The 14,273-nt window shown below is 36.0% G+C and overlaps 2 protein-coding genes, 1 long non-coding RNA gene and 1 pseudogene across 8 annotated transcripts; 1 reads left to right on the top strand and 3 right to left on the bottom strand.

The window, feature by feature from the left end:
• Positions 1-223: 223 nt before the first annotated feature.
• LOC148292400 (uncharacterized) lies at positions 224-1,018 on the bottom strand. Its single transcript, XR_015826076.1, has 3 exons — positions 938-1,018; positions 509-562; positions 224-400 (listed from the first exon to the last, which is right to left on the bottom strand). It is a non-coding gene; the product is annotated as an uncharacterized LOC148292400 (long non-coding RNA).
• A 1,894-nt stretch (positions 1,019-2,912) lies between these two features.
• Positions 2,913-6,450, top strand: LOC110774431 (protein RMD5 homolog pseudogene; annotated as a pseudogene). 4 transcript variants are annotated; one of them, XR_015826386.1, is made up of 4 exons: positions 2,913-3,070; positions 3,598-3,642; positions 4,201-4,253; positions 5,063-6,450. The product of XR_015826386.1 is annotated as a protein RMD5 homolog pseudogene, transcript variant X3 (transcript). The 4 variants fall into 4 exon arrangements; XR_015826384.1 differs by lacking the exon at positions 4,201-4,253; XR_015826385.1 differs by lacking the exon at positions 4,201-4,253 and having other exon boundaries at positions 5,041-6,450.
• Positions 6,451-6,938: 488 nt separating this feature from the next.
• Positions 6,939-7,616, bottom strand: LOC110774432 (uncharacterized). Its single transcript, XM_021978968.2, has one exon. It carries the CDS (start codon positions 7,521-7,523, stop codon positions 7,035-7,037), a length of 489 nt encoding a protein of 162 aa, XP_021834660.2. The 5' UTR covers positions 7,524-7,616; the 3' UTR covers positions 6,939-7,034.
• Positions 7,617-8,316: 700 nt separating this feature from the next.
• On the bottom strand, positions 8,317-11,923 carry TBL12 (trichome birefringence-like protein (DUF828)). 2 transcript variants are annotated; one of them, XM_021978970.2, is made up of 4 exons: positions 10,781-11,920; positions 10,090-10,227; positions 9,328-9,577; positions 8,317-9,040 (listed from the first exon to the last, which is right to left on the bottom strand). In XM_021978970.2, the coding sequence occupies exons 1-4, from the start codon at positions 11,437-11,439 to the stop codon at positions 8,759-8,761; spliced, it is 1,329 nt and encodes a 442-aa protein (XP_021834662.2). In that variant the 5' UTR covers positions 11,440-11,920; the 3' UTR covers positions 8,317-8,758. The 2 variants fall into 2 exon arrangements, with proteins under 2 accessions (XP_021834662.2, XP_088102317.1); XM_088246191.1 differs by having other exon boundaries at positions 8,861-9,017; positions 10,781-11,923.
• Between the last annotated feature and the right edge of the window lie 2,350 nt (positions 11,924-14,273).

Here is a 14,273-nt window from a genome sequence, read left to right as displayed (position 1 = left end):
TATGAATTCTCTACTCCATTTTTATGTTTTGTTTTGTTATTTATGATTATATTGATAGTTTAGTTATCTGTTATGCGTTAGCAGTCCGTTACACCCAAGGCCTTCCATGTTCAACATCCATCTCTCTACATAGATGATTTAGAAGATATGCTGACTGAAGCTATGCTTTCTCTCAACACTATGACAGAGGATGGCAACATCGAGGAGGTAAGCTTTTCAACTGATTCATGAAATCACGACTGTCAAAAAAACCACAAGACTCAATAGCATCTCTTCTCATTTGACAGTTGCATATCACCATGACTGCCACATTGAGACTTTGTGCCTTCTTCAAATACATGTGCATAACCCTGATTTTACATGCTATTAGATTTGTTTGGCTTTTAGTTGCTTGTAGTCTCTGCATCATTTAACGAGACCTTAGATGTTGACAGAACATAATATGGGATTTGCACAGCACGAATAAAGCAAGATTGATTCTGAAATAAGAGATATAAAAGATGCTTACAAGCTCTTCATTTAATTTATCCAAAGCATCATACTTGATTTTTGAACTCAACCTCTGCAAGAACAAAATGTCACATTAGCAATAGAATTCTCAATCACCAACAACCAGAAATAGATATTTAAGCATATCATTGAGCATACACAATAAGCTAGCCTCAGAAACAATACTGAAAAATATCAAAATTTACAAGCATACTAGCTAAGAGCCAATAGAAGCTTAAGGAAACAATTAGTCCAATAATTGCAAGCATAAAATTTCTCAGCTTTGACCAATTGAGTTTAAAAATGAAACAGAAACTAATTCATGTCCCTTGCAAATATAAAGTTAGCATGAAAATCATCAAAAACCAATCCAAAACAACAGCATAAATAACAAAAATGAAAGTACCCATAATTGAAATCACATCAAAATCATAAAACTTTAACTCACAGGAAGCTAACTCTGCGGGAAACTATGAACAGAACCCAGTTTCAGTTGCTTCACAGCTCTAAAGTCTGAACAGAACCCAGATTATAAAACCTAAAATCTTCACTGTTCAAATGCAGATCTCAATAAAAATGAAAATGGAATAAAAATGGAGTAGAGAATTCATACGGTTGGTTTATGGTTACTGGAGAGAGACATAGAGGGAGGGAAAAAAGATGGAGATTTTTTCTAGTCCCAGGAAAGAGAGAGAGAGAGAGAGAGAGAGGTATGCGTGAGAACGAAGAGAGATTAGAGTACCAAGTAAAAAAAGGATACTACCAAGAGAAGAGATTACGTTTCCTAAAAAAAGGGAGGAGAGAGAATAATTTTATTTTATTTTTATGAGAGAGAAATAAAATTAATGATTTTTTATTTAAAACATTAAAACTATTCGTCATGTCAGATTTAATCTCAACCATTAAAAGTGGAGTAATCTAATGGCCCAAAAATTGTGTCAAAACTTGTGTCAAAAATATGGTGCCACGGATCCGCCCCCATATATATATATATATATATATATATATAAGTAATACCAAGAGCATATTACTATTGTTAATACATATAATATATCATATACTTTATATAATACAACATATTATATTAACATCAACTTTTCATATTAATATCATATATATACTAATATAAAAAGAAATCATATCAAAGTGTAATGGACAAGGATCATGATTGCTACATTAAATGGTCATGGAGGATTGACCACATGCCGCTGCTTTTCTTCTTTCCATCAACACAATGGTTAGTAATATAAATAATAGTGCAATAAAGAAAATTATACCTGAGAGTTTCTCGTGCTAATAATGTGTTGTAAAATGAACGATATATGCGGGAATATTGAGCTGCACGTAAAGTAAATGAGACATAATATTTAACGACATTCGGTCATGCCTACATCCTCGGAGAGCAACATCAGTAACTTTTCCACTATGTAAAATAATAGGGCTACAACTATAGTGTTTACAATCTCTCTGGCTAACTGATTTTTCTCTTTTGGAGAATTCTTTACTCTCGCTCTCCTTTCTTTCTCCCTTCCGCTCTGCTTGGGCTCTCATTTTCTTCTTTGATGGTTGGTGCAGGGAGCAATTGCGAAAGAGTGAAGTCTTTTATAGGAAATGTCAAGCCATTCCCGTGAATGTGCATGAAAGCATTATGCACCAAAGTCTTCAAACCAATAATAAATGGGATCCACATATTTATTCTTTACAACGTTGGTGGTGATGGTGACCTTATTTTTGGTATGGGAGTACCGATTGATTTGGTTTGATGATGCTAGTTAAATGTATTATTTAACGCCTTAATTATGGAGTATTTCTTAGTAATTCTTACTATTCGGTTTTGGTGTACCAAATGAAAACACGAGCAGTAAAATTTAAAATCGTAAAAACTTCAGTGAAACTGAAAAATTGTCAACCCATACTTCATTTAGGGTTTCCTTAGAAAGGATTTAAATGTGAAATTCGTTTAGAGAAGATGATAGGAAAATTTTCTAGTTTTATCTAAAATAGGAGTGGTGCTTTATTTTCATGAATTTCAGTAAACCGTCAATGTTCCGCATCCGCAAGTACCAGTGGATTCTCTTTGTCCCACAAAATGTTACGTGGCACGTAAATATCACGCCACGTAAAGAACGACACATTTTTGCTCACCACTTTAACCCAAGGTGTACCCTTACTATACTTCTTAACATTTGACACATGTTTATTGACATAACCATGGTTGCATAAATACAAAATAAAGAGTTAACTATGGTTATGCCAAGTGACACGTATCAAGTGTTGAGAAGGATGATAAAGGTACACTTTAGGTTAAAGTGGTGAGCAAAAATATAACAAAAGCCCTTTCAACAACCCCCAATTTCCTAAAATGTTAAGGATAGAAACGTAATAGAGTAAAAAGCTCAAGGGCAATTTCAGCACGACAAGATAATTACACGTGTGCCACCAACATTTTTCTCACAAACTCGCACGCTTGCGTTCTTCTTCTTCTTCTTCCTCTTCTTCTCTGTCTCTCAGGGATCCTCCAACGACGAACCAGAGCTTCTCATCGAGATTTTCTCTCTCCCTCAATTTCGATCCAATTTCGGTAATCTTTATTCCCTTTTAACTGATTTTTTGGTGACATATCAATTTCGTAGTTTCTGTAAATTCTGTTTGGTTGTCGAGAAAAAGAAGGGGGAAAAAAGTAAACTTAAGCTGCCAAATCGTATATTTTATATATGGAATGATTCAATTGAAAATTATTTGAGCAAAGGGATGTTCGTTTGGCTCTCTTTAATTTCAGTTTGGATGGGTTTTCTAAAATTAGTAGTAGGTAGTTGTTAATTATCAGGATTAAGGGTGGAAATTTTTTTTTTCAGGCCACTAAGTGTGTATATTATGAGTTTCAGTATTCAATGTTCTTGAAAATTAGCTTAGTTCATAAATTGTGAAATTCAGTTTGGTTGTGATTGTAACTTGGCATTTGCTCTGTGTATAATTTGACCTTGGCATTCTATTACTGTTTTTAGAAATTTCAAAATTGGTTTTTTAATGAGTATAAACAAAATTTGGTCTATGCTATAATGACCATGAGTGGTAGCATTTTTATTGTTATTTTATTTTTCATTACAGGAACAGCTTTTCGTGCTTGAGGGACGACAGATAGGAGCAAGAAAGGTATCCCTACAGAGATTTTTTTTTTAAATTTTGGCCACCAAATTGTGTTTCATTTTAATAATAATTCAAACGAGTTTTATGTTTTGATTGTCAACTTCGTTATTTTTCAAACATTTGTGTTATCAATTGTTTTTGTTGGTGGTTTTGTGAACTTTAGGGAGAATACCTACCTTGTATTTGAAGTTGGTACTTTGCTTTGCACTGGCTCATAGAATCTTCTTCTTTTAGCAGTGGAGTCTTCATTCATCATTTTCATGTTTTTTTCCTTACAAGTTTCCCTTCATACTTGCTGTGCACCAACGTAAACCAAGAAATTTCTAATCAAATAAAGTGAGGCAATGTTGGATGGTATTTGTATGATAGGGATGATGTGGGGACAGTTTATGTGTGTACTCAAGTCATTGAAATTCAGAAGCCTTATTTTGCATGTATGATTCCATGCAAGCCAAGATGACGCCCTAAATCCAATATAACTATTGAGTGAGCTATTATGTTTGTACTTTAGTTGGAACCAATTTTATTCTGAATAATTGACTCTTTACAGTGCTCCTTTCGTAGGACACTTCTGTTGGAAATTGAGCATCCAAGAAGATGCAACAGTTGTGCACGGGGTACACCCATGTCCAATGCTCAGTTGACTGATTAACAAATAGTAATAATCACCATAAATGGAATAAATTCACCACATAAGGTGGTTTTAGGCAAGGTAGGCCATGTATGGCATTTTGTGGTCGTCTTTAAGTGGTAGGAAGGAGGATTTCCATCGGCTTGCAGTGTAGATACGAGTCTAACCTTATAAATAATATGAATCTCAATCTTTTAATTTACATGCATATCGGAATTGATGCAAGGGCTTGAATTGAGGTTTATCTGCGTTCGTTGATTTTGAGTTATGGGCTGCAATATTTAAAACTTAGGGAGTTGGGGACCTATATCTCTATCTGCAATACCAAATTATTGTAGTAAAAGATGACTAGCTAGCTCGGGTTGAGCTGTGTAGGAATCTAACTTAACTGTGGGAAGTTTTAGATGAGCCCAAGGCTGAGCAAGGTAAAGCTCAGGTTGACCTCATTATATTACATCAGTAAACCTTTACGTATGCATTTTGGTTTGTTTTCTTTATCTGTACAGGACTATCACAAATAACTAATGAGACTCCTATGATGTTGAATTCTGCCCGCCTACATTTTCTTGTTTACTATTTAGTACATTATCCTCTTTATGCTCATCTGTTGATATCCTTCATTGATGATGACACAACTTTCCATTTCCTTTGTTAGCTTTTGTGGGTTGCCTTTAGTAGAATTCTGTTGTAAAAGACATAAAATTCCAGTTTTCTGATAAATACATTCAAGAAGATTAATTTGCATAGCTTATTTTGTGGTGTTGTGCTCCAAGAAACTATTGCCTGGTCTTGCAGAAGCTTGCTGCTCAAACAAGAAAATGGAGCTAAGTACCATCAAAGATGCATTTGAGCGTGTTGTTAAGAAGCAAAAATTATGTTCTTCTAGATCCCAAGAAGTAATTGACCTAGTTGGTCGCGAAATTGAACAGGCACTGACACGACTCCTATCAGCTCATGATCCCACCTCTCCTGTTGATTATAGATCCATCCTTGCAGAGCTTAAACTCAAGCTCAATGGAATTGGCCCAATCCACCAGTTAGAGGGCTCACATAAGGAACTAAACGGAAACCTTAGCAGGTACACTAAATTGCTGGAAAAGTCCTTGAATCCAGACATATCAAAGGCTTACAGAGATGTTGACTTTGACCATCACATTGAGAATCAGCTGATTGCAAATCATTTTTACCGGCAAGGTTCGTTTGATCTGGGAGATGGCATAATAGACGAGGCTGGAGAACCAGAGTCAACCATTCTAAAGTCTCAGTTCGTGGTAATGCATCAGATACTTGAGGCTATGAAGGTTAAGAACCTCGAGCCTGCTCTGAACTGGGTCTCTGCTAACCGTGAGAAACTGAATCAGAGTGGGTCAAATCTCGAGCTTAAACTTCATAGTTTGCAGTTTCTGGAGATTTTGAAAAAGGGAACTCAAGCTGATGCGCTTAAATATGCCAGGACTTGCCTTGCTCCTTTTGCTTCTCCCGCCTCCCCTCACAAGGAAGAGGTCCTGAAGCTCATGGGTTGCCTGTTGTATCCAGGAAGGCTTGACAGCTCCCCATATTCTGAGTTTACATCCCCAACCCATTGGGAGAAGTCGATGGAGGATCTTACACGGCAGTTCTGCAGTCTGTTGGGGCAGTCCTATAATAGCCCGTTGAGTATGACAATAGCTGCTGGATTGGAAGGGTTGCCAACTCTCTTGAAGTTGGCAAATGTAATGGCTGCGAAGAAGCAGGAGTGGCAGGCGATGAAACAATTGCCAGTCCCTGTGGAGTTGGGGAAGGAATTTCAGTTCCATTCAATATTTGTCTGTCCTGTGAGTAGAGATCAAGGCAGCGAGGAGAATCCGCCGATGTTGATGCCATGTTTGCATGTTCTTTGTAAGCAATCAATCCTGAAGCTGACCAAGAGCAGCACACGAACATTTAAATGCCCATATTGTCCAGCAGAGGCTTCAGCTGCTCAGTGCCGCCAGCTATATTTCTGAATTGTAATCAGCCTTTCTCTGCAAGATCTATGGTGATACCGTACATTGCCTCCATGTGAGATATCAGTTTGTATATAGAAATTCCTTCCAAACTCGTCGTTTGATTCTTGAAGTACCATTAATTTGCATAAAATGTTGAACAAACATTTGTTAATTTCATGGAATGTGATGTAACACAAAGGTTATCTGTTGGAAGCAGCCTAGAACATGAGCATTTCCCAATTTGGATGTTTCATGGTTCCAAAAGAGAATGCAATTTTTATGGATTTACAATTTGAGCTTTGATAGCAAAACAACTCAGGTAGCAGTAAGCTTGTTACAAATTATAGATCCTAGAAAAATGTCTCCCTTTAAAGGCAATATAATCTTGTAATCTTGAGTGCATAAATACCAGTGTTAGCATATTTTCTTTTTCTCAAAGGGAGCGGGTGGATATCTAGCTGCAATTTGCCAAGGCCAACCACTACCAACATTTGTACATTTTGCCTTGGAGGAACATATCATATGATTTTAGAAAATACACTTTTTTGTTCTCTTATTTTTTCTTTTGATTTATTAGGAAATTTCACTCTGAAATTCTCAGGAAAATTGATCAAGCAGCCCCAACAAGCTTCAAGTAAAATTTTCATCTGTTATCCCAAATGATGAGATGTTTGGAAACCTGACCATCATAACAAAAAAATTGATTAAACTCTAGAGTATCTGAATTTGTTATTTCAACAAATTTCACATCCCAACAAAACCGCTAATATTTGACACCCAAATTGCAAACCAAAAGTGATCTAATTGTCTTCTGAGAACCCCATCATTCTCTTCAAACCAGGAAAAAATGCTGAAGCAGAAGATTTTGCGGGTGGGTTTTCTTCATGGAGATGTTCTTCAACCAATTCCTTAACAGACTTTGCAGACAATGGGTGAAAATTGACCCCCCACTCTGAAACAAACCCTTTTACCAAAACCCACTTGTCCTCCTCCTCCATTTTCCTCCATTTCTTCACCTCCTCTGATTTTGAATTGAGGTATTGGCACAGCTCTGTGAAGAGAAGCTCTCTGCTCTTCTTCATAGCCTCTTCTCTCTGCATGAAAAGGGTGTTCATCTTTGACAAATCTGATGCAAGCTCTGCATCACTGATGTTTTTGTTGTTGCAGTGGATTATTATTTGGGTTTTGGGTCTGGTGTTGAAATGGGTTAAGGAGGGGAAGGAATTGGTGTGGAATTTTGGAGGTTGTTTGGGGATTTTTGGGGAAAGGAGATTCATTCTTAGTGCCATTTTGAGGATTTTAGTTTCTGTTTCAGATTGGTTAGAGGCTCAGGAGGAAGTAAAGGAGAGACTGAGGTTAAAGAAAATTTTGTCCATTTTTTGAGAGCTAGCCCACAGGCAATGTTTATGGTGTGGCCCTGTGATATAATATCAAACCCAATCCAGAAGTGTGTTATTTTTTTTGGTTTAAAAGTTAGGAAGGGGAAAGGAGTCAATCCAACTAACACCCCATTATTCAATCCCAAGGTTTATTTGAGTAGTTGTAAACTTGAAATTATAAAAAATTATTCTTAGCATTGAAATTATGAAAAATTATGTTCAGATAAAAAATTACAACAAATATGTCTATGTTTTACATTATTTCTTCAGGATTTTGTAGGAGAAAAACTTGAGATTAAATGCATTTTTCTTTTGTTCATCACTGGAAACAAACACATTTCCTTTCTTAACAAAATGCATTTAACATATCGGAGTCCTGCAAGGGATTGCAGGCTTGTAGCTAAAGTGATTCACAATATTTCTTTCTTTGCATTCGGAGTCCTGTGTGCTCTTCACAAATATTGTTTGTATCAAAATCTATATAAGCATTAAACTGAGGGTATACTTCACATTTGTGGAGTACTTATTTCAACTTTTGTAACAATATTTTATTACTATCCTTCTTATTAGTGTCTTTAGACTTCGACCGCAAGTAGTCTACTCGCTCTCTTGCACCCGAGTTTGATACTTTTACTCGTACATTAGAGTAATTAAAATATTGCTTTAAAAAAAATAGAATATGAATATGAAAATGGAGACGCTATTTTAAGCAACATAGTCACGATTAAATACATTAAAAACCAATCCTACATACTTGGTTATTCCAATTTTTGACTTAGAGGATCCATAAGCCATGATGTATGGATCCAGGAGCCTCCCCAAATAATATTAAAGAACAGTGATGAAAGAACATTACTCATTTGTTACAAAAAAAATTTCTCTTGATTTGATTTTGTTACAATTTGAGTGCAAACTGTACCATGCCACTCTCCTTCACGAAAGAGAGGAAACAGCAGCTTTCCTCCATCTATAAGCTGCCGCCAAATTTTCCAGTTAGACTTGTGCTGTGATTGTATGCACCCAATGCCCACCTTTATCTTGTCCCACTTCATGTACAAAAAGAATCAGCTGATTCGGCTCAATTCAGCTTATGTGAAAGCCATCCTTGTATCCAATTTCAGATCATAGGTTCTGCCAAGTGTTCATCATCCTATCTGCAACCCAATACGGATCAGCTCTGTTAAAATGTCAACCCATGTATCTGGTACACCAGGTAAGCACCAGTGCATGCAGTCCTGGCCCCAGATTGCGACGGCATCCTTCTGTCCCAACCAAATTGCTGGGTGGGCATCCGCTCTGAACTCACTCAGATAAGTCAGGTTAAGCAATTGAATATCGGTTCGTTGCAAAGTGTCTTCAATCAGATGATTCAGCAGTCTTTCTTCTTTATTCGGTCCATTGTTGCTGGGGTCAAACCACAAGTCAAGCTGTTGAGGTATTACCATATGATTTTCTCAAGAAAACAGGGGGGGCAAGATATCGTCTAAACAAAAATTAGAGGAAAGAGAAAAACAAAATGAAGTACGAGATTTGGTTTCAATTTCAAGCCATGGTTAGGTTATGAATTCATGAATATTCCAGAGCACATAAATAAAATTTGAAAGAAAGTTCTACAATTTTGTTCCACAGTGGACACGAACCAAACTGATATTGTAGCTCATATATGAAACCATGGTAAGTGGTATAACGAAGGAAAGCCATCATGAATGCATACCTGCTGCTCTTCAAGGGGCTTATTGAACAAGCAACTGCCATTTTGATTCCACTCACCCCCGTAGAAATGCCTTGGTGATTGTAACCGCCATAACTTGAGTGTCTTTTGAGGAAGTTTGTTTCGTATGTAAGAGACCATATTCTCAAGAACAACTTTAAATCCATCCAATATGTCAAGGGGAGGTAAGATTGGTTTGCCGGCACGATAAAAAGTGAGAGGAGTCTCTTTTGGGAACTTATCAGAACTCCACCTAGTTAAGCACAAATTCTTTAGTAATTCCATGCTGTTTTCTGCAGAAATATGAAAGGATAACAGAGGCCAGAGTATGCAAACCAACTAATGAGGTGCCAGCTCAATGAAACAAACTGAACAAGAGATTTGAGTGTAGCGCTAGTGTATCCATTGTTAAGAGGGAGCTTTCTGATTTTCTTTTTGAAGACTTCAATATTTCTTAAAGTTATTCTGTTCATTTCAGAAACCAGTCACAACCTATGTGTGTGTGCGTGTAATTATCTCTATGTCAATAAAGAATTTCCCGTCATTCATGTTTCAATAAAAATCCCATTAATAATAAGGAATAGAACAAGTCATTTGATCAGTACCACAGAAAGAGGACCATATTATTCATGATGTTGGTAAAACTAGATTTAAGACCCTTATTGGCATGAATTTAAAATTTTCAAAATATAAATAAACGCTGGATAAATCAGTTCATTAACCAACATCTTTGGTGAATTAGGAGAGAAGGGTCAAGATAATTACCAGTGACCAGTATTGAAAACAAGGACATCATAAAAATCAGCAATGTTGGCCCAATCATCAGCAGGAATATCAACATCCACTCGATGTATTCCTTTCACTCCATCTTCGTCACCACGTGCAGGCTGTTTCGACTTCCACCTTGATTTAATGAGCTATGAGCATGTGAGATTTCCATTCTCAGAATTTTTTTCAGACGAATATGAAACTCAGATAAAGATAACTAACAAGATTCTAGATTGAGTTTCAGTTGAGGGGAACCATGAAGACCGCCACAGGTTCCCCTCAAACCTCAGGGAAAACCAAAACAGAATGTTATAAGCAAGAAAGAATTGAAATTTTTCCCACGACTTCACTTATGTATATCCATTAATATCTAAACATCTGTTTCCTCCAGATACAAAATTAAGTTGCTTAAGGTTAAATCCACCAAACTCGTCAATGTCAGTACCAATCTGTCTTTGAACAACCTTAAATCATTTGTATGCCCAAAGATGCTTGATTTAACTTATACGGTTCATATTTTTTTGCACTTTGTTCGTTTTTTGTAACAATATACGTAATGGTAGCACATAACAACATTTATTCTTCTCATTAGATTACAGTAATCATCAATGCATACTTATAAATCAAACTAGGTAGCAGAAGCAAAACAATCCCATGAAAGAATTGCATAAAAAACTAACAATCTTACTCATATTTGGCGAGCAACACTGCCCGATGATACCCCACTGTAACATTGAACTTAGGAAAATAAGCTCCTCTCCAAGCCCCCTTCCTCTTCCACTTCTTAGCACCCAAATCAGCCACTCTCAGAATGCACAAAAACGACACCAAAAAGTTCTCATTCAGAGAGTCGCCGACAAACCCTATATTCCTGTTCCTCATCAGACCCATAAATCGAACCGGGTCGATCCGATGCAAAACGCAATCTTGAGGGACCCATTTCCAAGAATTGATGGTACCCATATTATCCCTCTTGTTCCTCAAGCAGTTCCAGGCGTTTCTGTGAAATGGGCAGGTCTCATCGTACATGGGTCTGCGGTTGGGGTCTTGGACCCAATGGCCATTGAAGAGATTGCAGGAAGGTAAAGTGGGGATTTTCTTGGGTTGTGGGGATGGTGGAGAGGGGGTGTGGAAGGGGAGGAGTGAAGAGTAGATAAAGAGGAGCAGGAGGGTCAGTAGAATGAGCCATGGGAAGAGGGGTGAGAGTAGCTTGGGTGCCATGGTGAAGAAGCATTTGTCATCTATTTCTATTTTTGAGAAAGAGAGAGAGAGAGAGCCTTTGAGTCTTTGCTGTCCAAAAAGGACAATGCTTGGCTCATGAAATATCAGGATCCATTCCTCCTCCATACAAAATGTGGCCTTCTTAAAAAATGACGTCTGTTTTTATTTATTTATTATTTATTTATCTCTTTTTTTCACTGACCCTCCCTCTCTCTTCTCACCCACTCTCCTCTCCTCCCCCAGCTCTCTCTTCTCTCATCTCCCCATCTCTGTCTCTTCCCATGTTTCTTTTTTTTTTTCTTTTTTTTTTCACCGACTCTACTTCTCTCTCTTCTCACCCACTCTCTTCTCCTCCCCCAGCTCTCTCTTCTCTTTTCTCCCCATCTCTGTCTCTTCCCCTGCAACTCTTTAGAAGAAGTTTTCAGCCCCTTTCTCTTCCCATCGCTGCTCCTCCATCATCATCACCCAAACACTATGTATTGATTTCTCTCCTTTTTAATTTTATTGAGTTATTTATTTGGGAGTTTTGGAAATTTTGGGAATGGTGGAAGAAGGAGATGGAGAGAAGAGAGAGCACGGGAGGAGAGGAGAGGTGAGTGGGTGAGAAGAGAGAAAGAGAGTCTGTGAAAGAAGGGAAAAAAAAAAAACAGGTGTCATTTTTTAAGAAGGCCACATCTTGTATGGAGGAGGAATGGCTCCTGATACATCAGGAGCTAAGCATTGTCCTTTGAAAAAACCAACTTAAGCTTCACCGCGTGCCAATTTCTCTTCAAATCTGTTAGTTAAAATCTCATAAAAACAGGAGATATTTAGTCAAATACCCGTTCTTAACATTAAAATTATAAATAAACCTTACACCATTTAATTTCTATACACAAACAAAAAAAAACTCAAAAAATAACAGTTGGCCTTATTGAATTGAATTTTGATTATTAAATTACTTTGAGGCTCTATTGAGTGTTTTGGGCTTTTTTATGAGGTATTGGGGTTGAGTTTGTTTTAAGAAATCAGTGTCAGTTTTGTAATTTAAAAAAAATTAAAAGCCTTTTTGTTGTGTTGTAAATGGGTTTTTGGTGTGTTTATAAAGTCCATTTCATATAGGTTTTTTTTAATAATTTGGACTCCTATATTAAGTATAATAGTGAATCTCCCTAAAAACAATTCTCTCTCTCTCTCTCTCTATATCTATATAGGGGAATGCTAGCAAACCTTCTCTCTAACCTTCTCCTTTGGACTTTCTCCCTTTTTTGCTTGACATATGTCATTCTCCTTACACTTAAAACAATGTCATTAATATATTATACAAGCTAACTTTTGCTTTCCAAGTTTATCCTTATTAAATGTATTCAATTTATCCAAAAAAATTTCATAACTTTCTTACCATCTTATTAATTTTTTTTTATAAAGAAAATTTCTATTTAAAAAAAAAAAGAGGAAATGTCCAATTTTTATTTTTAACACAGAGGGTTTAGATAGAAAGAAAAAAAGTCCTTATAACAATACCATCTTGTGTAGTAGATATGCACCTTAATTAATACAAATATATTAGTAATAAACACAAATAAATCATATATGACAATATTAACTAAGCGTGGGCACGGTCCGGTTTGGACCGATTTTTGTTAAAAAATGGAACTTGAACCGAAAATGCAGACTGGTTCGGTTTGGACCGATTTTGGATTTATCTCGATTTTTGACTTTTTTTGTCAATATGGTTTTTTTCGGATTGGTTTTGTTCGGTTTTGCGGTTTTGCAGTTCCAATGCCCACCCCTAATATTAACTACCATTGGGAGGACTTTTCTTTTCTATCTAAACCCTTTGTGTTTTAAAATATAAATAAATAAATAAAAAAGACATTTCCTCTTCTTTTTTTTTCAAAGCAGACATTTTCTTTAAAATAATAATAATAAAACCATGAGATGTGGTGTGGTGGTAGCTCACCTCATTCCTTAACCATGTGGTTGGGGGTTCGATCCCCGCCCATGGGAATGGAGCGCATTTCGTGGCCAGCTGTTTACCTCCTTTGGAGAGCTCCCGCGGCGAAAGGGATTAGTCACTACTGTCGGCGGTGGACACCCTTGGATCTCATCCAAAATAATAATAATAATAATAATAAGATGGTAAGATAGTTGTGTTATTTTTGGATAAATTGAATACATTTAATAAGGTTAAACTTGGAAAGCAAAAGTTAGCTTGTAAAATATATTAATGACATTGTTTTAAGTGTAAGGAGAATGACACATGTCAAGCAAAAAAAGGAGAAGGTCCAAAGGAGAAGGTTAGAGAGAAGGTTGTTAGTATTCCTCATCTATATATATAAAGCAAAACGCAGAGAATGATAAAACATTCAAAATACCAAAAAATACCCTTAATTAATGCAAATATTAATAATTAAAATTATTAATTAAATGAGGTATATACATATAAAGCAAAAGACAAAGAATTGTGAAACATTCAAAATACCATAAAGAAAAATACTATTCAAAATACCATAAAGAAAAATACTAGTCTTACCACATTTGTATACCATAATTTTACACCGCATGATGTGACAGATGATGTGTATCTACCGCATTAGCTAATTAATGTGATTAATACATTTTTTTTCTTTATTAAAATATACTTTATTGATTTAATTGATGTGGTATATGATATGAACATGCCACATCATGAGGTATAGAAATGTAGGAGAAAAATGTGATAAGTGTTGCATTACTCTACCAAAAAATGCCCTCAGTTAATGCAAATATTAAGAATTGAAATTATCCTAATTAAATGAGGATAATATGGTAAATTCACACTTTTTCATATTAAAAAATTTAAAATTTTAAAACAAATCAGATAATGCATTCTATTTTTATGAAACACAACTATTCATTATCTTTTTTAATTCTAAAATAAAAAAAAGGAAAAAAGAAAACCAATTGGCTACCATATATAAAGCAAAAGACCCGCATAA

This window comes from Prunus avium, chromosome 8 (assembly GCF_965620075.1).
Source record: "Prunus avium chromosome 8, drPruAviu1.hap1.1, whole genome shotgun sequence".
Lineage (NCBI taxonomy): Eukaryota > Viridiplantae > Streptophyta > Magnoliopsida > Rosales > Rosaceae > Prunus > Prunus avium.
The sequence above is the reverse complement of the archived record's forward strand: the minus strand, read 5'-3'. Positions and strand labels throughout refer to the sequence as shown.